The sequence below is a fragment of the Chiloscyllium plagiosum genome, unplaced genomic scaffold (assembly GCF_037043375.1).
Source record: "Chiloscyllium plagiosum isolate Xiang-an unplaced genomic scaffold, Cpla_swu_hap1 HiC_scaffold_13, whole genome shotgun sequence".
Lineage (NCBI taxonomy): Eukaryota > Metazoa > Chordata > Chondrichthyes > Orectolobiformes > Hemiscylliidae > Chiloscyllium > Chiloscyllium plagiosum.
Window position 1 is genome coordinate 83,957,223 of NW_028270151.1, and position 25,494 is coordinate 83,982,716.

The following is a 25,494-nucleotide window of genomic DNA, read 5'->3' on the forward strand; positions in this document are numbered from 1 at the left end:
CTAGGAACTCTGTGGTGACTAACTCGCTTTCTGGTTCTGTAAAACCTGTCCACCATCTGCAAGCCACAAGTCCTTACAGTTTATGAATTCTTTTGGAACAATTAAAATGGGCAGTTGTAAAGCTGCAAAGCAAAAAGAGGAAGTCCAGTTCCAGATAGAAAAGGACTTGTAAACACAAATGGAAAATATGTCAGTTCTGGGATTTTCAGTTGTACCTACACTTCATGACCAATGTTTCATTCCCTTTTTATTAGCACCCTGTGTATAACTAATCTCTGAAAATAATGTTTACCTGTTTACAAGTCAATTTCAATCTGTGTATGAAGTTCGTATCTCTTACATGGAGTTCGGTCTGTGAGAATGGAGGTGCCTATCCCTTACATGGAGTTCAGTCTGTGAGAATGGAGGTGTCTATCTCTTACATGGAGTTCGGTCTGTGAGAATGGAGGTGTCTATCCCTTACATGGAGTTCAGTCTGTGAGAATGGAGGTGTCTATCTCTTACATGGAGTTCGGTCTGTGAGAATGGAGGTGTCTATCCCTTACATGGAGTTCAGTCTGTGAGAATGGAGGTGTCTATCCCTTACTTGGAGTTCAGTCTGTGAGAATGGAGGTGTCTATCTCTTACATGGAGTTCGGTCTGTGAGAATGGAGGTGCCTATCCCTTACTTGGAGTTCAGTCTGTGAGAATGGAGGTGTCTATCTCTTACATGGAGTTCAGTCTGTGAGAATGGAGGTGTCTATCCCTTACTTGGAGTTCAGTCTGTGAGAATGGAGGTGTCTATCCCTTACATGGAGTTCAGTCTGTGAGAATGGAGGTGTCTATCTCTTACATGGAGTTCGGTCTGTGAGAATGGAGGTGTCTATCCCTTACATGGAGTTCGGTCTGTGAGAATGGAGGTGTCTATCCCTTACATGGAGTTCGGTCTGTGAGAATGGAGGTGCCTATCCCTTACATGGAGTTCAGTCTGTGAGAATGGAGGTGTCTATCCCTTACTTGGAGTTCAGTCTGTGAGAATGGAGGTGCCTATCTCTTACATGGAGTTCAGTCTGTGAGAATGGAGGTGTCTATCCCTTACATGGAGTTCAGTCTGTGAGAATGGAGGTGCCTATCCCTTACATGGAGTTCAGTCTGTGAGAATGGAGGTGCCTATCCCTTACATGGAGTTCAGTCTGTGAGAATGGAGGTGCCTATCCCTTACATGGAGTTCAGTCTGTGAGAATGGAGGTGCCTATCCCTTACATGGAGTTCAGTCTGTGAGAATGGAGGTGCCTATCCCTTACTTGGAGTTCAGTCTGTGAGAATGGAGGTGCCTATCCCTTACATGGAGTTCAGTCTGTGAGAATGGAGGTGCCTATCTCTTACATGGAGTTCAGTCTGTGAGAATGGAGGTGCCTATCCCTTACATGGAGTTCAGTCTGTGAGAATGGAGGTGTCTATCCCTTACTTGGAGTTCAGTCTGTGAGAATGGAGGTGTCTATCCCTTACATGGAGTTCAGTCTGTGAGAATGGAGGTGTCTATCCCTTACATGGAGTTCAGTCTGTGAGAATGGAGGTGCCTATCCCTTACATGGAGTTCAGTCTGTGAGAATGGAGGTGTCTATCCCTTACATGGAGTTCAGTCTGTGAGAATGGAGGTGTCTATCCCTTACATGGAGTTCAGTCTGTGAGAATGGAGGTGCCTATCCCTTACATGGAGTTCAATCTGTGAGAATGGAGGTGCCTATCCCTTACATGGAGTTCAGTCTGTGAGAATGGAGGTGCCTATCCCTTACATGGAGTTCAGTCTGTGAGAATGGAGGTGCCTATCCCTTACATGGAGTTCAGTCTGTGAGAATGGAGGTGCCTATCTCTTACATGGAGTTCAGTCTGTGAGAATGGAGGTGCCTATCCCTTACATGGAGTTCAGTCTGTGAGAATGGAGGTGTCTATCCCTTACATGGAGTTCAGTCTGTGAGAATGGAGGTGCCTATCCCTTACATGGAGTTCAGTCTGTGAGAATGGAGGTGCCTATCCCTTACATGGAGTTCAGTCTGTGAGAATGGAGGTGTCTATCCCTTACATGGAGTTCAGTCTGTGAGAATGGAGGTGCCTATCCCTTACATGGAGTTCAGTCTGTGAGAATGGAGGTGCCTATCTCTTACATGGAGTTCAGTCTGTGAGAATGGAGGTGCCTATCCCTTACATGGAGTTCAGTCTGTGAGAATGGAGGTGCCTATCCCTTACATGGAGTTCAGTCTGTGAGAATGGAGGTGTCTATCCCTTACATGGAGTTCAGTCTGTGAGAATGGAGGTGCCTATCCCTTACATGGAGTTCAGTCTGTGAGAATGGAGGTGCCTATCTCTTACATGGAGTTCAGTCTGTGAGAATGGAGGTGCCTATCCCTTACATGGAGTTCAGTCTGTGAGAATGGAGGTGTCTATCCCTTACATGGAGTTCAGTCTGTGAGAATGGAAGTGCCTATCCCTTACATGGAGTTCAGTCTGTGAGAATGGAGGTGCCTATCCCTTACATGGAGTTCAGTCTGTGAGAATGGAGGTGTCTATCCCTTACATGGAGTTCAGTCTGTGAGAATGGAGGTGCCTATCTCTTACATGGAGTTCAGTCTGTGAGAATGGAGGTGCCTATCCCTTACATGGAGTTCAGTCTGTGAGAATGGAGGTGCCTATCTCTTACATGGAGTTCAGTCTGTGAGAATGGAGGTGCCTATCCCTTACATGGAGTTCAGTCTGTGAGAATGGAGGTGCCTATCCCTTACATGGAGTTCAGTCTGTGAGAATGGAGGTGCCTATCCCTTACTTGGAGTTCAGTCTGTGAGAATGGAGGTGTCTATCCCTTACATGGAGTTCAGTCTGTGAGAATGGAGGTGTCTATCCCTTACATGGAGTTCAGTCTGTGAGAATGGAGGTGCCTATCCCTTACATGGAGTTCAGTCTGTGAGAATGGAGGTGTCTATCCCTTACATGGAGTTCAGTCTGTGAGAATGGAGGTGTCTATCCCTTACATGGAGTTCAGTCTGTGAGAATGGAGGTGCCTATCCCTTACATGGAGTTCAATCTGTGAGAATGGAGGTGCCTATCCCTTACATGGAGTTCAGTCTGTGAGAATGGAGGTGCCTATCCCTTACATGGAGTTCAGTCTGTGAGAATGGAGGTGCCTATCCCTTACATGGAGTTCAGTCTGTGAGAATGGAGGTGCCTATCTCTTACATGGAGTTCAGTCTGTGAGAATGGAGGTGCCTATCCCTTACATGGAGTTCAGTCTGTGAGAATGGAGGTGTCTATCCCTTACATGGAGTTCAGTCTGTGAGAATGGAGGTGCCTATCCCTTACATGGAGTTCAGTCTGTGAGAATGGAGGTGCCTATCCCTTACATGGAGTTCAGTCTGTGAGAATGGAGGTGTCTATCCCTTACATGGAGTTCAGTCTGTGAGAATGGAGGTGCCTATCCCTTACATGGAGTTCAGTCTGTGAGAATGGAGGTGCCTATCCCTTACATGGAGTTCAGTCTGTGAGAATGGAGGTGTCTATCCCTTACATGGAGTTCAGTCTGTGAGAATGGAGGTGTCTATCTCTTACATGGAGTTCGGTCTGTGAGAATGGAGGTGCCTATCCCTTACATGGAGTTCAGTCTGTGAGAATGGAGGTGTCTATCCCTTACATGGAGTTCAGTCTGTGAGAATGGAGGTGTCTATCTCTTACATGGAGTTTGGTCTGTGAGAATGGAGGTGCCTATCCCTTACATGGAGTTCAGTCTGTGAGAATGGAGGTGCCTATCCCTTACATGGAGTTCAGTCTGTGAGAATGGAGGTGCCTATCCCTTACATGGAGTTCAGTCTGTGAGAATGGAGGTGCCTATCCCTTACATGGAGTTCAGTCTGTGAGAATGGAGGTGCCTATCTCTTACATGGAGTTCAGTCTGTGAGAATGGAGGTGCCTATCCCTTACATGGAGTTCAGTCTGTGAGAATGGAGGTGTCTATCCCTTACATGGAGTTCAGTCTGTGAGAATGGAGGTGCCTATCCCTTACATGGAGTTCAGTCTGTGAGAATGGAGGTGCCTATCCCTTACATGGAGTTCAGTCTGTGAGAATGGAGGTGCCTATCTCTTACATGGAGTTCAGTCTGTGAGAATGGAGGTGCCTATCCCTTACATGGAGTTCAGTCTGTGAGAATGGAGGTGTCTATCCCTTACATGGAGTTCAGTCTGTGAGAATGGAGGTGCCTATCCCTTACATGGAGTTCAGTCTGTGAGAATGGAGGTGCCTATCCCTTACATGGAGTTCAGTCTGTGAGAATGGAGGTGCCTATCTCTTACATGGAGTTCAGTCTGTGAGAATGGAGGTGCCTATCCCTTACATGGAGTTCAGTCTGTGAGAATGGAGGTGTCTATCCCTTACATGGAGTTCAGTCTGTGAGAATGGAGGTGCCTATCTCTTACATGGAGTTCAGTCTGTGAGAATGGAGGTGTCTATCCCTTACATGGTCTATCTCTTACATGGAGTTCGGTCTGTGAGAATGGAGTGCCTGTATTTCTTATATTTAATTAAATTAATTCTGAAACCTAGATTGTATCAATGTCATTGTCATTGACAATGTCATTGACACAAATCCTTAATTCAGGATATCTATAAGGGTCCACTTTGTCATCAGAATCATAACGAGAGTCACAAACCCTTCCCTAGGCCCCTCAAGGAGTCTGTGAGCCTCCCCAGCCTTACCCCTACTTTCCTGTTTGAAGCACGATGGAGGATTTAAATACATGTTCAAAGTTACAGCTTAAATTATGAAAGGTAGCATAATGGATGGGAAACAAGGAGTAATGTTACTGGATGTTTACTTGGGTTGGAGGAAGGTTTGGAGTGGAATTCCCCAGAGGTCAAGTATTGGGACCGTTGATTTCCTAATATATATTCATGACCGAGACCTTCATGCACATGGGACAATTTCAAAGTTTGCAGATGATAGAAAACTTACATGCATTGTGAACTGAGAGAGAGTAATGTGGAACACCAAAAGGATATTGATGGGTTGGTGGAATGTCCAGATGTATGGCAAATTAAATTCAATGCAGAGAAGTGTGAGAGGATACATTTTAGTGGAACGAAATTATAAAAGCAGTATAAAATAATGGGGATAAAAACAAAGGTATCCAGGAGCAGAGGAATCTGGATGTGCATGAGTTAATCATTAAAGGTGACAGGGCAGGTGGATAGGGTGGTAAATAAAGCATACCATATCTTTGGCTTTGTTAATGGGGTCATTTAATATAAGAGGAAGGACTCATCATAGAATCCCTTCAGTGTGGAACCAGGCCATTCAGCCCTTTCGAGTCCACAACGACTTTCCAAAGAGCATCCCACCCAGATGCCAGGTTATATTGAACTTGTATGTGGAGGTGATGGCCTCGTAGTATTGTCACCAGACTGTTAATCCAAAGACCTAGGTAATGTTTTGGGGTTCATAGCAGTTGGTGGAATTTGAATTCAATTAAAAACAAAATCTGGAATTAAGAGTGTAATGATGACCATGAATCCATTGTTGATTATCAGGAAAACCCCATCTGTTTCATTAATCTTACCTGGTCTGGCTCACATGTGACTTCAGATCCACAGCAATATGGTTGACTCTTGACTGTCCTCTGGATAATTAGTGTTCAATAAGACTGAACTATCTTCTGCAGAAATTGAGCTTTCCCTAGTTTATTCCCTTTCACAAATGTAGAAAGACTTTATGAAGATGGAGGCCATTTGACCAGGGTTGGAGGGTTTGAGCTATAGGGAGAGGCTGAAAAGGCTGGGGCTGTTTTCCCTGGAGCATCTGAGGCTGAGGGGTGACCTTACAGAGGTTTATAAAATCATGAGGGGCATGGATAGGATAAATAGACAAGATCTTTTCCCTCGGTTGGGGGAGTCCAGAACTAGAGGGCATAGGTATATGGTGAGAGGGGAAAGATTTAAACATGACCTAAGGGTCAACTTTTTCATACAAAGGGTGGTGCGTGTATGGACTGAGATGCCAGGAAGTGGTGGAGGCTGGTACAATTACAACATTTAAAAGGCATCTCAATGGGTATATGAATAAGAAGGGTTTGAAGGGACATGGGCAAAATGCTGGCAAATGGGATTAGATTAGGTTAGGATATCTGGTCGGCATGGACGGGTTGGACCGAAGGGTCTGTTTCTGTGCTGTACATCCCCAAGACTCTATGACTCTGATGACCTTGGATCCCTTTGAAAGCAGTCTAGTAAATAAGGTGAACAAAAATCATTTTAAAATTCTTTTATTCTTAACTGAAATGTCTGTTTTGCCTTAGATATTGTTACAAGGTGAGATACTTAGGACACGCTGGAATAAGCCGCAGTAGGGACCTTTAAGCACACTGTGACTTCAAGTTCTGCTGACAGACTCACAGAATCTTACAGCGATGGAGAAGATCATTTAGCCCCTTGTCTTTCTGCTGAATATTTGAATGAGCTATCCAATCATTCCTGATTTATTTCCAACTGCATGTATTTTTTTTCAGTATATGTAACCAATTTCCTTTAGATAATTAGTAATAGATCGGGTTTCACCATTCTTTCAGACAAAGTATCACTTGACAAAATAAAACACAAGGTTTACACACAAACTCCTCATATCAAACCTCCGATCTTGCGTGTTTTTCTGATACAAGGATTCATCGTTGAGCTCCTCTTCCAAGAGTCTCCTTTCCTTGACTGCTGACTGACTTGTTCTCGTCCTGATCCTGTGCTGAATTTCCTTTGGGAATTCTGTACTTTGTCCGTTGTGTGTAGAGTAGATTTTTGCAGAAAAGCCGAGGAATGTTTCCACTGAACAAAAAGATGGCCAAAATTGTTGCTGTAACAGAGAGGACTGGATAGAGTCAGATCAATTCTAGTATGAATGAACCCACGGTACATGTGAACATTTGGGAGGGGTCAGCCTTATAAATAATCACAAGCATCTGTCAAGCAGATCAATTGTCTGACAACTTGATCTTTCGTTATCCATTGGATGTCTAGCAAGTTAACCTGTTATGGAAAACTTGTACTTCCTTGTGAATCAGGGATTGATTGGAGGGAGCTGCGGAGTGCCAGTCCATAATCTAAATGCCCATTTCTCATGTGGTAGTTCACACCTCTGATCAGCTGTTCACCGACACAGACACATGTGGTGTAACTGGATAGTGATCAGAAGTGTGAACCCAGACTCACCTTCCACTCCTAACTAAAGTCATTGTAATTCCCATTATTCTAAACGGGATCAGTAAATACAGCTCAGGTCAAAGATCAACTTGATGAGTGTGGCTCAGTCTATTGTAACCAGCAGTAAGCATAAGAACTATACTTCTAAAGGTGCTTCTGTAGGGACAATGACTCAGTTGGAAACTAACTTTTGTGAAGGTTTAAAAACAGGTTTGATCAGTGGCTCTCTTTTCCATTTGTTATTGACCACTCTTTGGATTTTGCTCCTTGTTTCTCGAGTATTGCATATAATGTGACTAACACATATAAGGCAACATATGCTAACAGTCTGAAGTGTTAGCTATATAGCAGTTATTCAGTTACAGAAACATTAATAGGATAGATGCATAAAGTCAGAGTTACAATGATGCAGCTACTGTTGCACAATGACCAAAACAGCATCAATACAAAGCCAGGCATGTAAATGACACATAAAATGTTAAATTGCTATGACACAAACCAACTGTCCAGGTGGATTGGCCATTATGAGAACAGCATTGATACACTGAGTGCTAACATTTGGGCTCTTAGCCTTCATGAACGAGGAAAGGGACTGCTGTACTCACCAATAAATGGACTTAGCCAGTAGACTACCATGTATTCTGACAATGTATTTCCAGAACAGTGAAACGTGGTTGAGAATGCAAGTGCTGGATTAAACAGACCTGTTGTGTAGGGGCCAGCTGCAGGGGAAATCACAGTCACAGATTACAAAGCAATAAATCCAATTCATTCTCAGAGTCCTTCTCAGGGCATGGCTATCATCACAAATCAATAAATCAGGCTCCAGAACATATCTCACCCATATAACCAGTGCGTACATCTCCATGGTCATGACAAGATAATTGGAAGCACGTAAATCTGAAGTAAAAGTAGAAATTATAGAAATACGTTGCCGAACCAGCAGAATCTATAAAAAGACTACTTAACAGGGACAGTGTGATCATAAACTAAAAGGATTTTAACAACTGCTAGTCGAGAAAAGACCAAGGTCTATTCAATTCACCTTCGGCCAAACCGCCAAATTGGAAAACGTAGTATGGTGATAGTGTAATTAACGAGGCACTGAAATTCATCGCATTCAATTAATGAACAACAGCCCCAGACGTGACATCAGGAAAGCCCCATTGTAGAAGAACTTTGGATATCCTCTGAAGCTGACTAGAGTTAGCATACCCATGTCTTTGACTGCTCATCAGGATCGATTTTACCATGAGCATGGTGAGTATTTCTGTGTTTATTGTATAGCGAACCTCATGAAATGTAGTTCATGGTGAGTCAGATGATGTTATTTTGTGCGGTTAGGGTGCAATCACGTGGTAGTGAGGAGAGTGGAAAAGAAGCATATTCTCAGCAAAGTGATTCTAAAAGATGTTTCCAAAAGTCAAAGAATCAGAGTCATAAAGATGTACAGCACTGAAACAGGCCCTATCATCCAACTAGATATCCTAAATTAACCTCAATCCATTTGCCAGTGCTTGGTGCATATCCCTCTAAACCCTTCCTCTTCATATACCCATCCAGATGCCTTTTAAATGTTATAATTGTACCAGCCTCCACCACTTCCTCTGGCAGCTCATTCCAAACATGCACCACCCTTTGCATGAAAACACTGTCCCTTAGGTCCCTTTTAAATCTTTCCCCTCTCACCCTAAACCTATGTCTTCCGGTTCTGGTCTCCCCCCCACCCCAGGTAAAAGATGTTGTCTATTTACCCTATCCATGCCCCTCATGATTTTTTAAACCTCTATAAGGTCACCCCTCAGCCTCCCACACTCCAGGGAAAACAGCGCCAGCCTTATTCAGCCTCTCCTTATGGTTCAAACCCCCCAACTGTGGCAACATTCATGTAGTTCTTCCTTACAGACTACTGAAGTTAATTGCCTTTTAATATGTTTCTGGAAAAGAGATTGTTTGCTTTTCTCATCACACATTTTGATTAACAACTGTATTTTCACCAACCCTAGCTATACGAAATAAAATATCACCAAGGAAAAGCAACTGGTTATAATATTTGGATTTTTAACTCTTTCCTTGTGCAACCATCAAAAATCATTTTGGAAACCAATCTGTTATTGATTGCAACAAGAACGTATGTATAAATGCTATAGCCATTTAATTGCAATAATTCACTGAGTCTGAAAGAAATTCTTCACGTACTATTAAAGTTATTGAACACATAACTTGCATTTATATGATGCTTCTAACTTTGTAAAATCTCCCATTAAACTAAATTTGAAACTGAACAGTGTAAGTATATTGCAACCAATATTCAAAGAAGTCAGATTTAAGGGGTCTTTGAGAAGGATGAGAAAAAAATGTTGTAAGGTTTCTAATCTGTTGGAACCTTTCTAGAATCTAAGGATTTTGTAAGATTTCAAGCAACACATCCATTATCTCTATAGCTATTTCCTTTACGACCGAGGGGATTTGGACTTTAGCTCCATTGGTTTTCCAGCACATGTTCTCTGGAAATCGTCATTGTTTTAAGTTCCCCTTTTGCCTCTGATTTGTTACTATTTTTGGAATGCTTTCTATATTTCCTCCTGTAAAGAAAGACACAAAATGATACTTCAAAGTCTCAGCAATTTCTGCTATTCCCATTAATTCCCAATTCTCTTCTTTAAGGGGCCAACATTTAACTACTATCGTCTTTTTTTTATAAATTGTAAAAGCTTCGACAAGTCTGTTTTTATATTTGCTGCCAGTTTATTCACTTCTCCAATTCATCACCATTCTTTTCATCAACCTTTGAGGAAGTGGTGGAGGCTGGTACAATTGCAACGTTTAAAAGGCATCTGGATGAGTACATGTACAAGAAGGGTTTAAAGGGATACAGGCCAAATGCTGGCAAATGGGACAAGATTAGATTCCCTACAGTGTGGATACAAGTGCTTTGGCCCAAAAAGTCCACACCGACCCTCCGAAGGGTAACCCACCCAGACCCTTTTCCCTCTGACTAATGCACCTAACACTGTGGACAATTTAGCATGGCCAATTCACCTGACCTGCACATCTTTGGACTGTGGGAGGAAACCAGAGCACCCGGAGGAAACCCACGCAGACACGGGGAGAACGTGCAAACTCCATACAGTCACCCAAGGCTGGAATTGAACTTGGAACCCTGGTGCTGTGAGACAAATTGGATGGAAAGGTCTGTTTCTGTGATGTATGACACTGTGACTCTATCTGCTTGAATGTCTGCCACTGCGTCTTTTACCTTTTGAGGCTATTTTCCCAGTTTACTTTAGCCAATCCTGTCTTTATTCGTTTGTCTTGCAACTGCCCTTGTTGAAGTTTACGATATTAGTCTCAGACCCACATCTGTCATCCTCACACTTAATGTGAAAGTCTTACCTGAAAAATCCTTTATGATAAGCTCATTAATTGATTCTGTTGTATGACATTCTATTAGATTTGAAAGGACTGAGTCCCTGCTTGTTTCTAGAATGAGTGGTTCTGAGAAACTGTATTGAACACATCCTCTAGCCTACTTTAATCAATTTGATTTGTTCAAACTAAGATAATTAAAATCCCTCATGATTATTGCAGGTCTTTTCTTGTCAACATTCTTTGAGTATACTCTGTCGTACAGTGTAGCCACCATCGAGACTCACTGGTGACTTTTTCCTTTGCTATTTCTTATCCTCACCTGAAGTGATCTTACATTTTGAACCCTCAAACCCCCAAGATCAGTTCTGAATACTGATCTCATCCTTTAAACAGGGGCAACCAATTCTTTTTCTTTTCTTCCTATTCTCCCAAAATGTGAAATCTATTTGAATATTGAAGACCCAGTTCTAATCACTATGCAGCCGTGATCCTGTAATGGTTATCACATCATATTCAGACAATGAGCCTTTTATTCCATTTTGCGTTTCCCATTTTTCCCCATTATTTGCTTGCACTTTCTTATGTCGGTACACTTTGATTACCATGGCCTTTATCGCTATCCTACTCAGTTCCTTGTCTGTTCTCTTCAACTTTCCAAATCTTTGCTCATATCAATGATCTCACCAGCACCAGCCCACCAAGCTCTTTAGTTTAAAACTCTCTCTCCAAACCTAATTAAATGGCTCACCAGGACACTGGTCCCATATCAAGAGCAGCTCCCTCTTTCCCCAGTACTGGTGCTACTGACCCATGAATTGATATCCATTTCTCCTTTGCAAATCTTTGGGCCATGCATTCAACTCTGATCTTATTTACCCTGTGCTCATTGGTTCGGTTAGTAATCCAGACATTTATCCTTTTGTGGTCCTGCTTTTTAAATTAGTACCTAGCTGCTCACATTCTCTGTGTGGAAGTTAAAAGCCCTACCTGTGGTATTGCTCATTTTCATGTGGACCATGACTTCTGGATCCATCTCCCCTCAATCTAAACTTCTCACCAGCCTTAAGAAGTTGTCCTCAACCTTGGCACTGGGAAGGCAAAAGCCCTCAGGACTTGTGCTCTTGAGTGAAGATAGTATTTAACCTCCCAATCATATTGTCCTCTCCTACAGCTGCCAACCTCTGCCCCTCATCCACCCCCCCCCCCCCCCCCCCCAAATATCTCTCTGCAACATGATCAGTTTGCTCAGACTCACTGCAATCCTTGTTTCATAGAACCCCTACAGTGTGGAATCAGGCCCTTCAGCCAACAAGTCCACAACAACCCTCTGAAGAGTAACCCTTATCCCTGACTAATGCACCTAACCTACGCACCCCTGAACACTATGGGCAATTTAGCATGGCGAATTTACCCAACCTGCACATCTTTGGATTGTGCGAGGAAACTGGAGCACACCCACACAGACACTGGGAGAATGTGCAGACTCCACGCAGACAGTTGCCCGAGGCTGGACTCGAACCCGGCTCCCTGTGATGTGAGGCAGCTGTGCTAACCACTGAGCCATCGTGCCGCCCCAAATTCCTGTTTCCATCCCCACAATTTACAAGAACCTCCAATCTGTTGGAAAATTGTGTGGCCTACAACTCCTCTCGTGCTACCTTAATACATCCACTTTCACAACTTCCTGTCCTTGACCACCTAGCCTCAGGGGTGTGGCTATCTCCTGGGACAAATTGCCCTGAGAACCTTCACCCTCCATTGCAGTGTCTGAAGCTCAGACTTAAGCTTGTTGGTTCTAAGTTGAAGTGCTTTGAGCTGAAGACAGTCACTGCTGATGTGGTTGCTGTGGATGGCACTGTCCAACAGCTCCCACCTACTACAGATGCAACACATCAACTGATATGCCACATTATGCCATGTATTATTACCAACACAACTGATTAATAGGAGCAGTGTCAAGTTTTTTTTTATTATATTATTGCAACAATTATGCAACTGTCCATTTTCCTGTGAAAATTAAAACAGTGGCTTTGAATATCAATGTCTATGCACTCAATCTTTGTCTCTTGCTTTGTTTTTAAAAAAAGCTGCACTATACTGTGACAACAAATGACTTATACTAAGTTTATAGTAGACACAAGGATTCTAGTGTCCTTACCGCTGAGCCAGCAGGCTGGCTTCAAGTCCCACCGACTCGAAAAGCTATGGCAGAACACAGTTGAGCAGGTTAATTAAAAATGTCTATGATAGACTCATGAATTCACTGTAACTGGAGTAGTGAGAAAAACTTGTGCTTCAATGGCAGCAGGAATGAACCTTGAGTTGGCAGGGAGTAGGCAAAGTATCAATGTTAGGATCATTTCTCGCCCATCAGACTCACTTTTCTGTCACAGCCACTTCACCCTGTTTTACCTTCCCCTTGCTGCACCCTTGTCCCAGGAGCACAGGGTCCTACTGCCCCATCGACACCTGTTAGTTCAGTTTCTTCTGCTTACTCTCCTCTAATCCACTGAAATAACAACTGGCCATGTCTTACTCCAGTCTTCCTAGATCTCACTCACCGGTCCCACCAGTCTGGAGACAGTGAGGTCTGCTAATGCTGGAGGTCAGAGTTAACAGTGTGTTGCTGGAAAAGCACAGCAGGTCAGGCAGCATCCGAGGAACAGGAAAATCAATGTTTCAGGCTGGAGCCCTTCACCAGGAATGACGATTTTCCAGCTCCTCTGATGCTGCCTGTCCCACTACTCTGCCCATTCACAGGATCGATGACAGTATGATAATTATATCAGGACAATATCATTGTGATGAGCCATACGGCAACACAGCCTGTCTTTCCCCCTCCCCAGAAACATCCCTTCCCAATCTGCAGCCTCCTACAGCGATGGGAGATCAAGCACGAGGTTGCTTTCAGAAGCTCTCAAGATGACTCATGGAGTGGAGACCTACCTACGTGCACCAGAGCAGTGATGGTCAGAGCCTTAGAGAGGATCCTGTATCCGAGAGCTGCTCCTTCGAACTTCATCAGCACCAGGTGGAAAAGGAAGGCACAAGCAGCTTCAACACAAGCTCCTTGGCTGACCGATGTCTCGATAGCTGAGCTGCAGTCCCTCGCCATCATGTTCTGAATCAGGTGGAAATCTGTCAGCTCCCAGGACCAGTACCTTTTCACCCCGGCGCTGGCTAACTGCATCCCTGCAAACTGGGCCAAGATCTTCACAATGCTGGTCACTGCAAGACTGTTGGAGCGGAGGAATCCCTGCGCTGTGACCAGGGGGTTGGCCTCAGCTCTGTCACACGTGGCCTCGTGGACCGAGGTGAGGAGGAACAGCAGGGTCATAACCACATCCATTCCAAACCCACCGCCCCATGGCCCTATGATCACCAGCATCCGGAGCTCAAACCAGCAGGCAGCTTGCTGCAGGCAAGCCAGGAGCTCGACCAGAACATTGGAGTAGAACCAAAACGGCAAAAGCTTTTTGGAAGTCCTCCTGATCACCTCGCAGAAAGCCACCACAGCAAAGAAGTACCCAAAGGAGACGTTGAGTCCAGCCATGGTTTAACTCAAGACCGGAGTCCTTGTGGTTCCAAACACCTCGTCGCTTTTCTCAAACACAAATCTCACAGCAGTGTGTACATTCAACATGAACTCAAGGACAATGACGGATAAGTACACGTGTTCAAAGCAGAACCAGGAAAATGCTGGTCAATGATCAACTAGTGCTTACACCCAGCGGTGAATAAAAACTAATACTCAACTGTAAATTCATCTATCTATAACGAGCAGAATGCCTGGGTTCAAGTCCCACCTGCCCCTGAGGTAAGTCATGATATATCCAAACAGCTTGATTAAGAATAATTCGAGTGGGTTTTATTTTTTAATTTGCTGTCTCCCAGAGCAGATTATCTGTTTGAAGTACATTTTTACAATGTCCTGCCATTTACAAAATTTTAAAATTGAATTGCAATATCCATCCAGATTATTAACAGGATAACGTTAAGCATGATGCGAGGGGACTGAGAAATGAGGAAGGGATTCACAATGACTATACATTACTGCTTTCTGGAGGAGACAAGTATGCAGTGATACAAAAACAAATTACATTTATAAAGTTAGAGTCATCCAGCATGGGTAATGACCCTTCGGCCCAACTACGACATGTTGACCATGTTCCTAAACTAAACTAGTCCCACTGCCTGCGCTTGGCCCATATCCCTCCAAACCTTTCCTATTCATGTATTTATCTAAATGTCTTTTAAACTGTACCCCACATCCACCACTTCCTCTGGAAGTTCATTCCACACACTAACCACTCCCTGTGCAAAAAAGTTGCCTCTCATGTCTTTTTAAAATCTTTCTCCTCTCATAGAGTCATAGAGATGTACAGCACAGAAACAGACCCTTCGGTCCAACTCGTCCATGCCAACCAGATATCCTCATCCAATCTAGTCCCGTTTGCCAGTACTTGGCCTGTATCCCTCTAAACCCTTCCTATTCATTAAACCATCCAAATGCCTCTTAAATACTGTAATTGTACCAGTGTCCACCATGTCCTCTGGCAGCTCATTCCATACACGTACCACCGTCTGCATGAAAATGTTGCCCCTTAGGTCCCTTTCATATCTTTCCCATTTCACCCTAAATCTATGCCCTCTAGTTCTGGACTCCTCCAAACGAGGGAAAAGACTTTGTCTATTTACCCTATCCATGCCCCTCATGAATTTACAAACCTCTATAAGGTCACCCCTCAGCCTACGATGCTCCAGGGAAAACAGCCCCAGCCTGTTCAACCTCTCCCAATAGCTCAAATCCTCCAACCCTGACAACATTCTTTTCTGAATCTTTTCTGAACCCTTTCAGGTTTCACAACAGCCTTTCTGATAGAAGGAAGATCAGAATTGCGCACAATACTTCAAGTGTCCTGTATGGTCACAACATGACGTCCCAACTCCTGTACTCAACAGCTGGACTCTGGTCTGGCCTGTCCCCTCAAGCCCCAACCGGAACCACCTGCCTGAAGCTGGTTAGCATCATTGTGAGGAAGTTGCTGGTGAAGGTAACGTGGTCTCTGGGCTGCACCACTCTCGTGTTCTCTCCTTGGCTGTGCACGGTCACGCTGTGGGGAGTGTTTGCCAACGGCACCTAACCGCAATGTGCACCTTAAAAATGTCCCCCCCCGGCTTTGAAGTCCTCAGGGAAAAGACCTTTGCCATTCACCTTGTCTATGCCCCTCATGACTTTATAAGCCTCTGTAAGGTCACCCCTCAACCTCCTACGTTCCAATGAAAAACCTCCCAGCCTCTCCTGATAACTCAAACCTTCCATTTCTAGAAGCATTATGGTAAATCTTTTCTGAACCCCTCCAGTTTAATAATTATCCTTCCTATAACAGGGTGACCAGAACTGGACACTCTACTTCAGAAGAGGCCTCACCTTGCCATTGCAACTCCTATTCTCAAAGGACTGAGCAATGAAGGCAAGTGTGCTAAACGCCTCCTTCACCAACCTGCTAAATGTGAAGCAAATTTCAAAGAACTAGGTACCTGAACCCTTAGATCTCTCTGTTTGATGACACTACTCAGGGCCCTACCATTAATTGCTTTGCTGCATTTAAATACCCCAAAGCAGTTCACTGTATCATGGGGAAGAACTTCCATATCGAGGCCCCATATTGTCATTTAATATTGGGGCAGCACAGCGGTTCAGTGGTTAGCACTGCTGCCTCACAGCACCAGGGACCTGTGTTTGATTCCAGCTCTGGGTGACTGTCTGTGTGGAGTTTGCAGATTCTCCCCACGTCTGCATGGGTTTACCCCAGTTTCTCCCATAATCCAAAGATGTGCAGGTCAGGTGAATTGGCCATGCTAAGTTGCCAAGTCAGGGGTAAACATAGGGGAGGGGAATGGGTCTGGGTAGGATACTCTTTGGAAAGTCAGTATGGACCTGTTGGGCCGAAGGGTCTGTTTCCATACTGTAGGGATCTAATCTAGTCTTCCACTCTACCTCTGATCGTCAGTGTTCTTTTCTGTTCTCCATCTTCCTGTGCCTTTGTACTTGCTTCAAACCAGTTATATCTCTAACTGTTACAGATTTTGATGAAAGGTAATTGATCTGAAATCTTAAATCTGTTTCTGCCTGTGCTGAGGAACATTTTCTGTGTTTTCTTCAAAGAGATGCAAGGCAGGTGACTTTATCAGAGGTAGGTTTTGAGCACAGTCTTAAAGGAGGAATTTCCTGAGTCTGGCTCCTCAACAGTGGAGCAGCAAAGTGGGTGAGGACTAGGCCCAAGCTAAGGGCCTTAGATCACCTCACGTTGTGCTGGCCTCAATGGAATTCACATGCAAGCGAGTTGTATTTCAGCCAAAGTTTTCTGACCTTGCTTTGCGGAGCAGGATGGGGTAGGGGCCTCAGACCCACTCCTCTTCCTCCCACACAGCTGTCTTGGGCTGTGCTGTTGCTGCCACCATTGCTCCTCATATCTGCCCTATCTCACCCACCACCCTTCCCCAAATAAAAGAACACACTGGCTTAACTCCCATCCTCCAAATACCACATCCATCTCCCCACACTTCCCCTCCCCAGCAGGAACATCCAAAAGTCTCATTGCCCACCCCAAACTGGTGTCTGTCCCCCCCCCCCCCCCCCCTCCCAACTCCATCCTCTGCTCCCTCAGTTACCCATATTTGCTTCTGACAGGGTTGAACAGAGAACCATTCCTGTGGTCAGCGCATCACCTGCCCTGGATGAGCCTGTTTAGCCTAGAGATGGTACAGTAACATTCCTATGATGTGGACGGAACACCTCCCATCACTGGTGTTAACATTTCTTCAGCCTATCGTGCCAAATAAACATAGTTGGCAAGATGAGATTTAATATTAAACCTTCACCTGTTGGACTTCCCACCAGATGCTGAGGACAATAGCTCCGACTGGATTTGCTACTTCCCGTCAACCTAACTTGTCTTCGCTTCTCAAATAACCAGCAAGGTACTTTATTCCACTTTGGTCGGTTGCTTTGCTCAACTTAAGCAGAATAAACCTTCCTCACAATGACGGTGGGTCTGTTTTATTCTGAGACAGTGCCACCTCAACAGCTTATCTGTTTTCAAAGGTAGACCACTTTCGGATGTCTAAAATTTGGTATAAAGTCAAAGAATGCAGAAATGGGTATAGAATATTAAGTACAGACACACAGTACTGAATTCTTTATTGCACTGGTCTGTGAGGAACAGTGTCATAAGCAGCCTATCAGCATTTTAACTGAACAATTCGACTCAACTGCTCTATCTGGTAGGGTATTCTAGCTGCTTTTAAAACTCTTCTGCAATCCTTCCTGTGAAATCAACAGAAGGAACAGGCTGTAAGCGATAAGTGTAGAGAATGCAACCCTTGACCCCAATTGTGCTCTCACAGTCAACATCTCCTTCCATTGGCCAAGAAATCTTGCTTGCGACCAGTTTCCCTTCAGGCAGTAGAAACCACAACAAGAAACAACCTTTATCTGGAATCAATGATTATACAGAATTACTTCAACTCTTACAATATTGGGTGCTGAAAAGAAGTTGATTTCCAAAGCAGCATTGGGTCTGATTTGCCATAAAGTACAGCTCACACAGATCAAGCCAGGAGCAGTATTGGGTGGGTCAGTGAAGGTGACCACACAATATTGTCAAAGGACGCTAGTGTAAAGGTGTAGCACCCCTTTGAAAGGAAAGTAATAAATTCAAGCAGCAAATGGTTAAGATCTGTACTAAACCTCCCATGCGTGTGATGGATGCAGCCTCAAAGTAGACACTGAACAGGGAAATGGATTATTGCTTGTCCAGGGTTACCAAGTGAAAGGGGGACGGAGGGGTTGTCATGTCACAAGATGAATTGCTGCTTCAGAGAGTATGTTCACATACTGAGGGGCTGAATGGCCTCCTTCTGTGCTGAAAAATCTGTGATTGACAGATGTTCCCTCCAGCTGGTCTATGCCAATGCATCTATTTCACAGGAGCATCCACGTGCTTTCCTTCACCTTATCCTTTCAATGTGGCACTTGAGGGGTTTAATCAGGCTTCCCTGAGACAGATCTGTGTTATTCACCTCAACCCACACCCTGTGGTGGCATGCTCCAGATTCTCCGCACACATCAGGCACAGAAATTTCTTCTGAATTCCCTATTGAATTATCAGTGACTGTCATTTTTATGGTTCCTCATTTTAATCTCAGTAGAAGCATTTTCTTCATATCTATCCTTTTATATTTCAAAAATCTGTCACATCGTCCCTCCCTTCTCAAATACAGACTCCTAATCTATTCAGCTTTTCCTAATTACATCAGGACTGAGATGATACATTTAATCTTTATCCATCCTTTTTGCACCTTCTCCAGTGCCCCTATGGGACCCAGAATCGTGCAAAATGTGGTCTGACTATGGTTCAACACAAATTTTGACAAACCTTAGCTTCCTAATTCTGTCCCTCAAGTCATTAATTCTGATTTGGGCACCTCCCTGGAGGTGCTCTCATTGGTGTTCGGTTTGAACTACGCTGTCTCATTGTTTGGCACTTGGCAACACCAGTCCTTATAGTACCTCAGGGTACGCCAGTCAGAAAGCAAGCGGCTTCATCGTTACCCGGTTGGTTGATTCTTCATTAACGGTGAAACAATCTTTTATCTCATCTCCAATGCTTCCCTGTTAAGAATTACACTAACCACTTGAAGATTATTTGTCAGGGCTACAATGTGACTGATTTACGCTTGTTTTGAACTATATAATATCTATATACAGGCACTTGTCTTCTGCAAGGGCAAAGATGGAGACAGTAAGGTCTGCAGATGCTTGAGACGAGAGTTCAGAGTGTGTTGCTGGAAATGCACAGCAGGTCAGGCAGCAGCCAAGGAGCAAGAAAATTGACGTTTCAGGCCGAAGTCCCTGATGAAGGGCTCCCGCCCGAAGCGTCGATTCTCCTGCTCCTTGGATGCTGCTTGACCTGCTGTGCTTTTCCAGCACCACACTCTCATCTGCAAGGACAAAGATGTCCAGGGCATTGTGCCTTTTTCTTATTTAACAAACATATTGGAGACAATAGCTCCCTGGTGCATTCTCCATGCTAACATTGTGAATAGAGTTGACATGCCAGCCAATCAGTACTCTTTCTCACCCAGTATAAATTGTCACTCCCTTGGAGATTTGGCATTCTTGTGATCTGTCCTGATGGGTGCAAGGGAAAAGGCTTCGACAGCATTCCTCTACTTCAAGCAATAAAACAAAATTGTTCAAAGAAAAAAGGCAGACAAACATTTTTGGGCTGCAATTATTTCCTGTTGGGTTTTTCTCTTTATCGCCGTACTTGAGATGTCTGTCATAACTTCTTGTAAGAACACAAATAAAATCACACAACCTGATAGAAACAGAATGACTGACTGCTCTGCGTGGTGCTGCCCCTGCAAGATGACTGCCTTTTGGGAAGACGCAGCCAGTTCCGGCTGGAGCATAACAAATACTCGCTCAGTCTGTAGTGCTCCTGCTGTGACCTTCCACTTGCTGCAACTACATCACTGTGTGCATGGGCAGAGCTCAACAGCAACAAATGGGTCTATCAGCTGCCACATCATTGCACTACCCAGATAAAATAATGGGCAGCAAATGATAGACCATTCAAAAGAAACTACTCTCCCAGTCGCCTGTGGACAGTGCTCTGCGTAAACCATTTGTATTGGGAAGTACTAGTCAAACTTGGGGACAAACTAAAAAATGAACCCCACAGCACACGTCACCTTTTATTAAAAAAAGACATGGTCTTATCACCTCCTGTCAATGCTGTTAGTAATCTTTGTGCCTGTGCCCTGAGATCCCTTAGTTTCTCGATCCCCTTCATACACTATCCTGATTTGGAAAAATATCACCTGCACAACTTCCAGGTACATCCTCCCTGACAGACATAAGTGACCCCACACCGTATGGTCTCAGTGTTTCAAAGCAGCAGCTTCTCCACAGCAATTAGCCCACGTCCTGTGAACGAATGAAAAATAAAGCAGTGCCTGACTTGCCTTTTTCTCCTCATCAAAACATATTCATACCATCTACATCAATTTATTTATTAATTACATACCCAATCTGCATGATTACTAGTGGCTGTTTACTCTTTGTAAAATTTACTATTGAACCTTCCATAGCGTTACCCCAGAACACGAGGGCAGATTGTTTATCACACTGCATTATTGATGCTGAAGTGATATCTAGTGGTTGAAATTTGCAACTGCAAGTAACACTATGAATGTGGGAAATGCTATCAGGTCACCTGGAGCCTCCACAGAATGGTGATGCCCAAATTAGGAACTGGAAAATACTTACCTATAAATAGATTCATCGTGATTGGTCTCTGCTGAGCTCTGCATGTGAGGAGTCAACCTCTTCCTTTCTATAATTTGTAACAACACACTGAGTAAGCACAAGGCATATCAACTGATTGTGTTGATTGGGTACCCATTTTTCTTGAAAACGTTGTAGACATTTTTCTTTTGCTTTTTGTGGTTCTTGGGTGCTGCAGTGTGAAGGAGCTTGTTGAAATAATGTCTCGATGCAGCTCCATTTGTGGGTGTTGGAACGATTATCTTAAAGTATGCTGGTCTACAAGGAAATGTTATTACTAATGTTGATTCCCAATTCGGGCGCTATACTAACTATCTTTTCAGATGTCCACATTGATGTTGCTTAGCCTTTACATTCTGAAACGACTCGTCCCAGACTGGGTGCCAGTAGTCGTAAAACACTCCGTCCTTCCATTTCACATCCACAAGCTACCAATCTTAAAATCACCAATCAGACACTAAACAAACCATCAGAAAACAAATTGCAGTTACCCAGAAAACCAACTGCAGAGTGTATCATCAGAAAAAAAGACAGGCACTGTTTCAATAAAAAAAATTTCATTCCAAGAGTAGGAAATGATGGATCGCTGTGTTAGATTCCCTATGGTGTGGTAACAGGCCCTTCGGCTCAACAAGTCCATACTGACCCTCCGAAGAGCAACCCACCCAGACTCTCTCCCCTACATTTACCCCTAATACTACGGGCAATTTAGCATGGTCAATTCACCTGACCTGCACATCTTTGGACTGTGGGAGGAAACCCACGCAGACACGGGGAGAATGTGCAAACTCCACACAGACAGTTGCCCAAGGCGGGAATTGAACCTGGGTCCCTGGTGCTCTAAGGCAGCAGTGCTAACCACTGAGCCACAGTGCCGCCCAAATCCTGGGCTCCTATCATTTAGGCAGCTTGATCCCACCATATTATTTTCCTAGGTGTTTCTCTGAGGGCACTAGGTTAAAAAACCTATGGACACAAAACAATGACAATCTGGTGTTGTCCCTGTGAGCATATTGACACCAAATTGTCTCAACTAGAACAACAGCCTATATGTCACTACAAAGTCCAATATTCCTTTACTGGTTTTAGTGGTCAAAATATCTGATGATGTGCCTACCAGGTTGATACCAACTGATGTAAATTGGATTCTTTGGCAGAATGTCCCATGCAGTTGGTACATTGTGAGGTTCTGATGAAAGGTTACTGAGCTGAAACATTAACTCTTTGTGGGCGGCATGGTGGCACAGTGGTTAGCACTGCTGCCTCACAGCGCCAGAGACCCGGGTTCAATTCCCGCCTCAGGCGACTGACTGTGTGGAGTTTGCACGTTCTCCCCGTGTCTGCGTGGGTTTCCTCCAGGTGCTCCGGTTTCCTCCCACAGTCCAAAGATGTGCAGGGTCAGGTGAATTGGCCATGCTAAATTGCCCGTAGTGTTAGGTAAGGGGTAAATGTATGGGTGGGTTGCGCTTCGGCGGGGCGGTGTGGACTTGTTGGGCCGAAGGGCCTGTTTCCACACTGTAAGTAATCTAATCTGCTGCCTGACCTCCTGCTGTAAATTTCCAGAGTTTTACAGTCACAGAGTTGTATCGCACGGAAATAGAGCCTTCAGTCCAACTCACCCATACTGACCAGATACCCTTCGGAAAAGCGCAGCAGGTCAGGCAGCATGTGAAGAGCAGGAAAAATCGACGTTGCGGGCAAAAGCCCTTCATCAGGAGTCATCTCCCCAGGCAAAAAGAACATGCCCATTTAAAAGGGATCTCTCAGCCAGTCCTAGAAAGGTCAAATCCAAACCTCTGTTTCACACCTGCTTTCGCTGCCTCACCCCAGTTAAACATCCCATGGTTGTTACCATCTGGCATTAGACCAGTTTCTAACCCTCTCACCAGCCCAGGCTTCAAATCAACCTTCCTCACACGTTAAATACCAGATCACAGCAACATAGCAGTCTCCATCAGAGTTTCTCCCAAAGGTATTCAATGAATTACAGCCAACTGCTTACTCGAGGTAGAATGAGAGAAATATCTCACTTGCTATTCAAAACTCACTGAAAACAGTTCAAGTGATCAACAAGATCACTATTTATAATGTACCATCTGTCAGAAGTTAGCATTTCCTTAACATTATCATTTACAATATTCAAATTAACAAGCTATTCCCCACAATAACAACCAGCCTGCTCCTCATCATCATCAGTGGGTAACTTGGATAAGAACTACCAGCCAGACTTGGAGCTATGCAACATAGTTGGCTGAATGTGGGGCATGAAGCAGAGTTGCTCAGCTTTTACAAGATACTTTGCATCATTTCCTATCGGCCATCGGTTATAATGCTCAAAATGTTTAAAGGTCACATGTTTTCAGCTTCGAGAAATACAGAAAACTGGATATTTCAATTAAATAGAGCATTTCTGCTGTTCCCAAGACATCTGTATCTATCATATTTTCAAGTGAATTCCTTAGTCTTAGGGCAAGCTGAGATTTCCACTATATTCATTCATGAAGGTTTTACCATTAGACTACGTCACCTATCATAGAACTGTTATTAACAAGATGGCGCTGAAGAGTGGCAATTTTCATTCCAGTGGTAGTAGTGCAGTAAGGTAGACTCATGCCTGGCCACCAGGCCTATAGCAGGGCACTTAACAAGGATTGTAAAGTTGGACACTTTCTGTATTTCTTCATTTTTCTTCTTTTATATTCAATGTTTTGGATTTTTTTTCTTTGTGTTTTAAGATAGTCTGAGTGGGTGACTCTATGCAACACTTTTCACTGTATTCTGTAAAAAGATAGATGTGACAAGAAATAAATCAAATAAAATAGCAACTTGCAGGCCTTTTCTTGTAAATTGCTAAGCACAATCATCTCTGAAGCAGTCAATCCTCAGCCTCCCTCGCATCCTTACTGTTTAATTTCTGTTCATGCCCGAATCACACTTGATATTCTATATGCAAAAAGTAGAGTTCATGTGAAACAGAAGTTCTGTTTCCTCTGAAACAGTTGGTCTGGTCTTTACAGTAAGTTTGAAAAATAATGTTGAAAACCACTGTCATAGACAGGGAAATGTTCTTAATTATGGTGGCAAAGAAGACACCTTACTTTTCCAATTGCAATAATTGCCACAGCTTTTGTAGTTGCTTACATCATTGCACTGTGCTCTCAGGCACATGAGGTCTCAGTCTCCCCTTACTGGACAGGTCAGAAATACATCTGGAGGATGCTAGAATTGGAAAATAAACCATTGTGGGCTAACAGCTCAAAACAGAAACTTCAAAAACAATCATGAAATACAGAATCTGTGAGCAACACCTCCAGATAGGATGGCATGGATATCACCATCGACCTCAGAACCAGTATTAGTGTTCTCAACTCCACACATTGCAGTGATTCAAGACCAAATGACCAGGAGGCTGGGACCACATATGCCTATTATAACACCAATTGTACTTGGAAGGGAACAGCCAATGTGTCACGGAAGTAGGATTTCTACATAAAATCCAGAGTCTAGATTAGAGTGGTGCTGGAAAAACACAGCAGTTCAGGCAGCATCAGAGGAGCAGGAAAATCGATGTTTCGGGCAAAAGCCCTTCATTAGGAATCGATTTTCCTGCTCCTTGGATGCTGCCGGAACTACTGTGCTTTTCCAGCACCACCCTAATCTAGACTCTGGTTTCGAGCATCTGCAGTCATTGTTTTTACCTATAAAATCCAGAGTGCCTCTTTAAAAGACACAAATTTAATAGCTGCAACAAAAACAGAAATTGCTGGAGAAACTCAGCAGGTCTGGCAGCATCTGCGGAGAGAGAAAAAGAGTTAACGTTCAGGTCCAGTGATACTTCTTCAGAACTGATTGTAGCTTGGAAAACGTTGGTGGGCATGCTGAAGATGGATGGATGGAGCAGAGAGACAGAGCAAATGGGAGTGCAAATGGGTAATGGTGTCACCTGAGAGAAAGATAGGCTGATGGGGACCATTAGTGAGTGAAAATGGGTTGGCTGTGGTGAAAGCTGCCCGTGAGACATTAACTGTTTCACCCTCCACAGATGCCGCCAGACCTGAGTTTCTGCAACAATCTCTGTTTTTGTTTCAGATTTCCAGAGATGCAGATCTTTCTTTTATTGTTTAATGAATAAATGCTACATAGGACTGGTCAAAAGGAGTCTAGGGAACATCCTGATGGACAATCTCCCAAGCTGTCTTTTGCCTTCTGGACACATGCTTCATCAGTGGCTGCAGCATGGACACCAGCCTACTTAATGAAAATAGGAGAAAGTGAGGACTGCAGATGCTGGAGACCAGAGCTGAAAATGTGCAGCAGGTCAGGCAGCATCCAAGGAGCAGGAGAATCGACATTTCGGGCATGAGCCCGAAACATTCCTGAAGGGCTCATGCCCAAAACGTCGATTCTCCTACTCCTTGGATGCCGCCTGACCTGCTGCGCTTTTCCAGCAACACATTTTCATACTTAATGAAAATACATATAAAGATGATCTTCAAGTGTGGAATATCATATGGGCTGGAACATGAGACGTTGCAAAGGATTGGGTCCGATAGCATTG

General features: G+C 44.0%; 1 protein-coding gene across 1 annotated transcript; it reads right to left on the minus strand.

Moving 5' to 3' along the window:
* Positions 1 to 4,353: 4,353 nt before the first annotated feature.
* aqp12 (aquaporin 12) lies at positions 4,354 to 14,171 on the minus strand. The gene is made up of 3 exons (XM_043702897.2): positions 13,526 to 14,171; positions 7,813 to 7,929; positions 4,354 to 6,860 (listed from the first exon to the last, which is right to left on the minus strand). Exons 1-3 carry the CDS (start codon positions 14,130 to 14,132, stop codon positions 6,679 to 6,681), a joined length of 906 nt encoding a protein of 301 aa, XP_043558832.2. The 5' UTR covers positions 14,133 to 14,171; the 3' UTR covers positions 4,354 to 6,678.
* Between the last annotated feature and the right edge of the window lie 11,323 nt (positions 14,172 to 25,494).

Excerpts from the sequence above, each read along its gene's own strand:
- aqp12 (XM_043702897.2), bottom strand. The coding sequence starts at position 14,132 with ATGGCTGGACTCAACGTCTCCTTTGGGTACTTCTTTGCTGTGGTGGCT. Across the intron at positions 7,930-13,525 it reads CACTGCTCTGGTGCACGTAG|CTGGCCCCTACACAACAGGT; the intron begins GTAGGTCTCCAC and ends TTTCCCCTGCAG. Across the intron at positions 6,861-7,812 it reads CTGGCTAAGTCCATTTATTG|CAACAATTTTGGCCATCTTT; the intron begins GTGAGTACAGCA and ends TCTCTGTTACAG.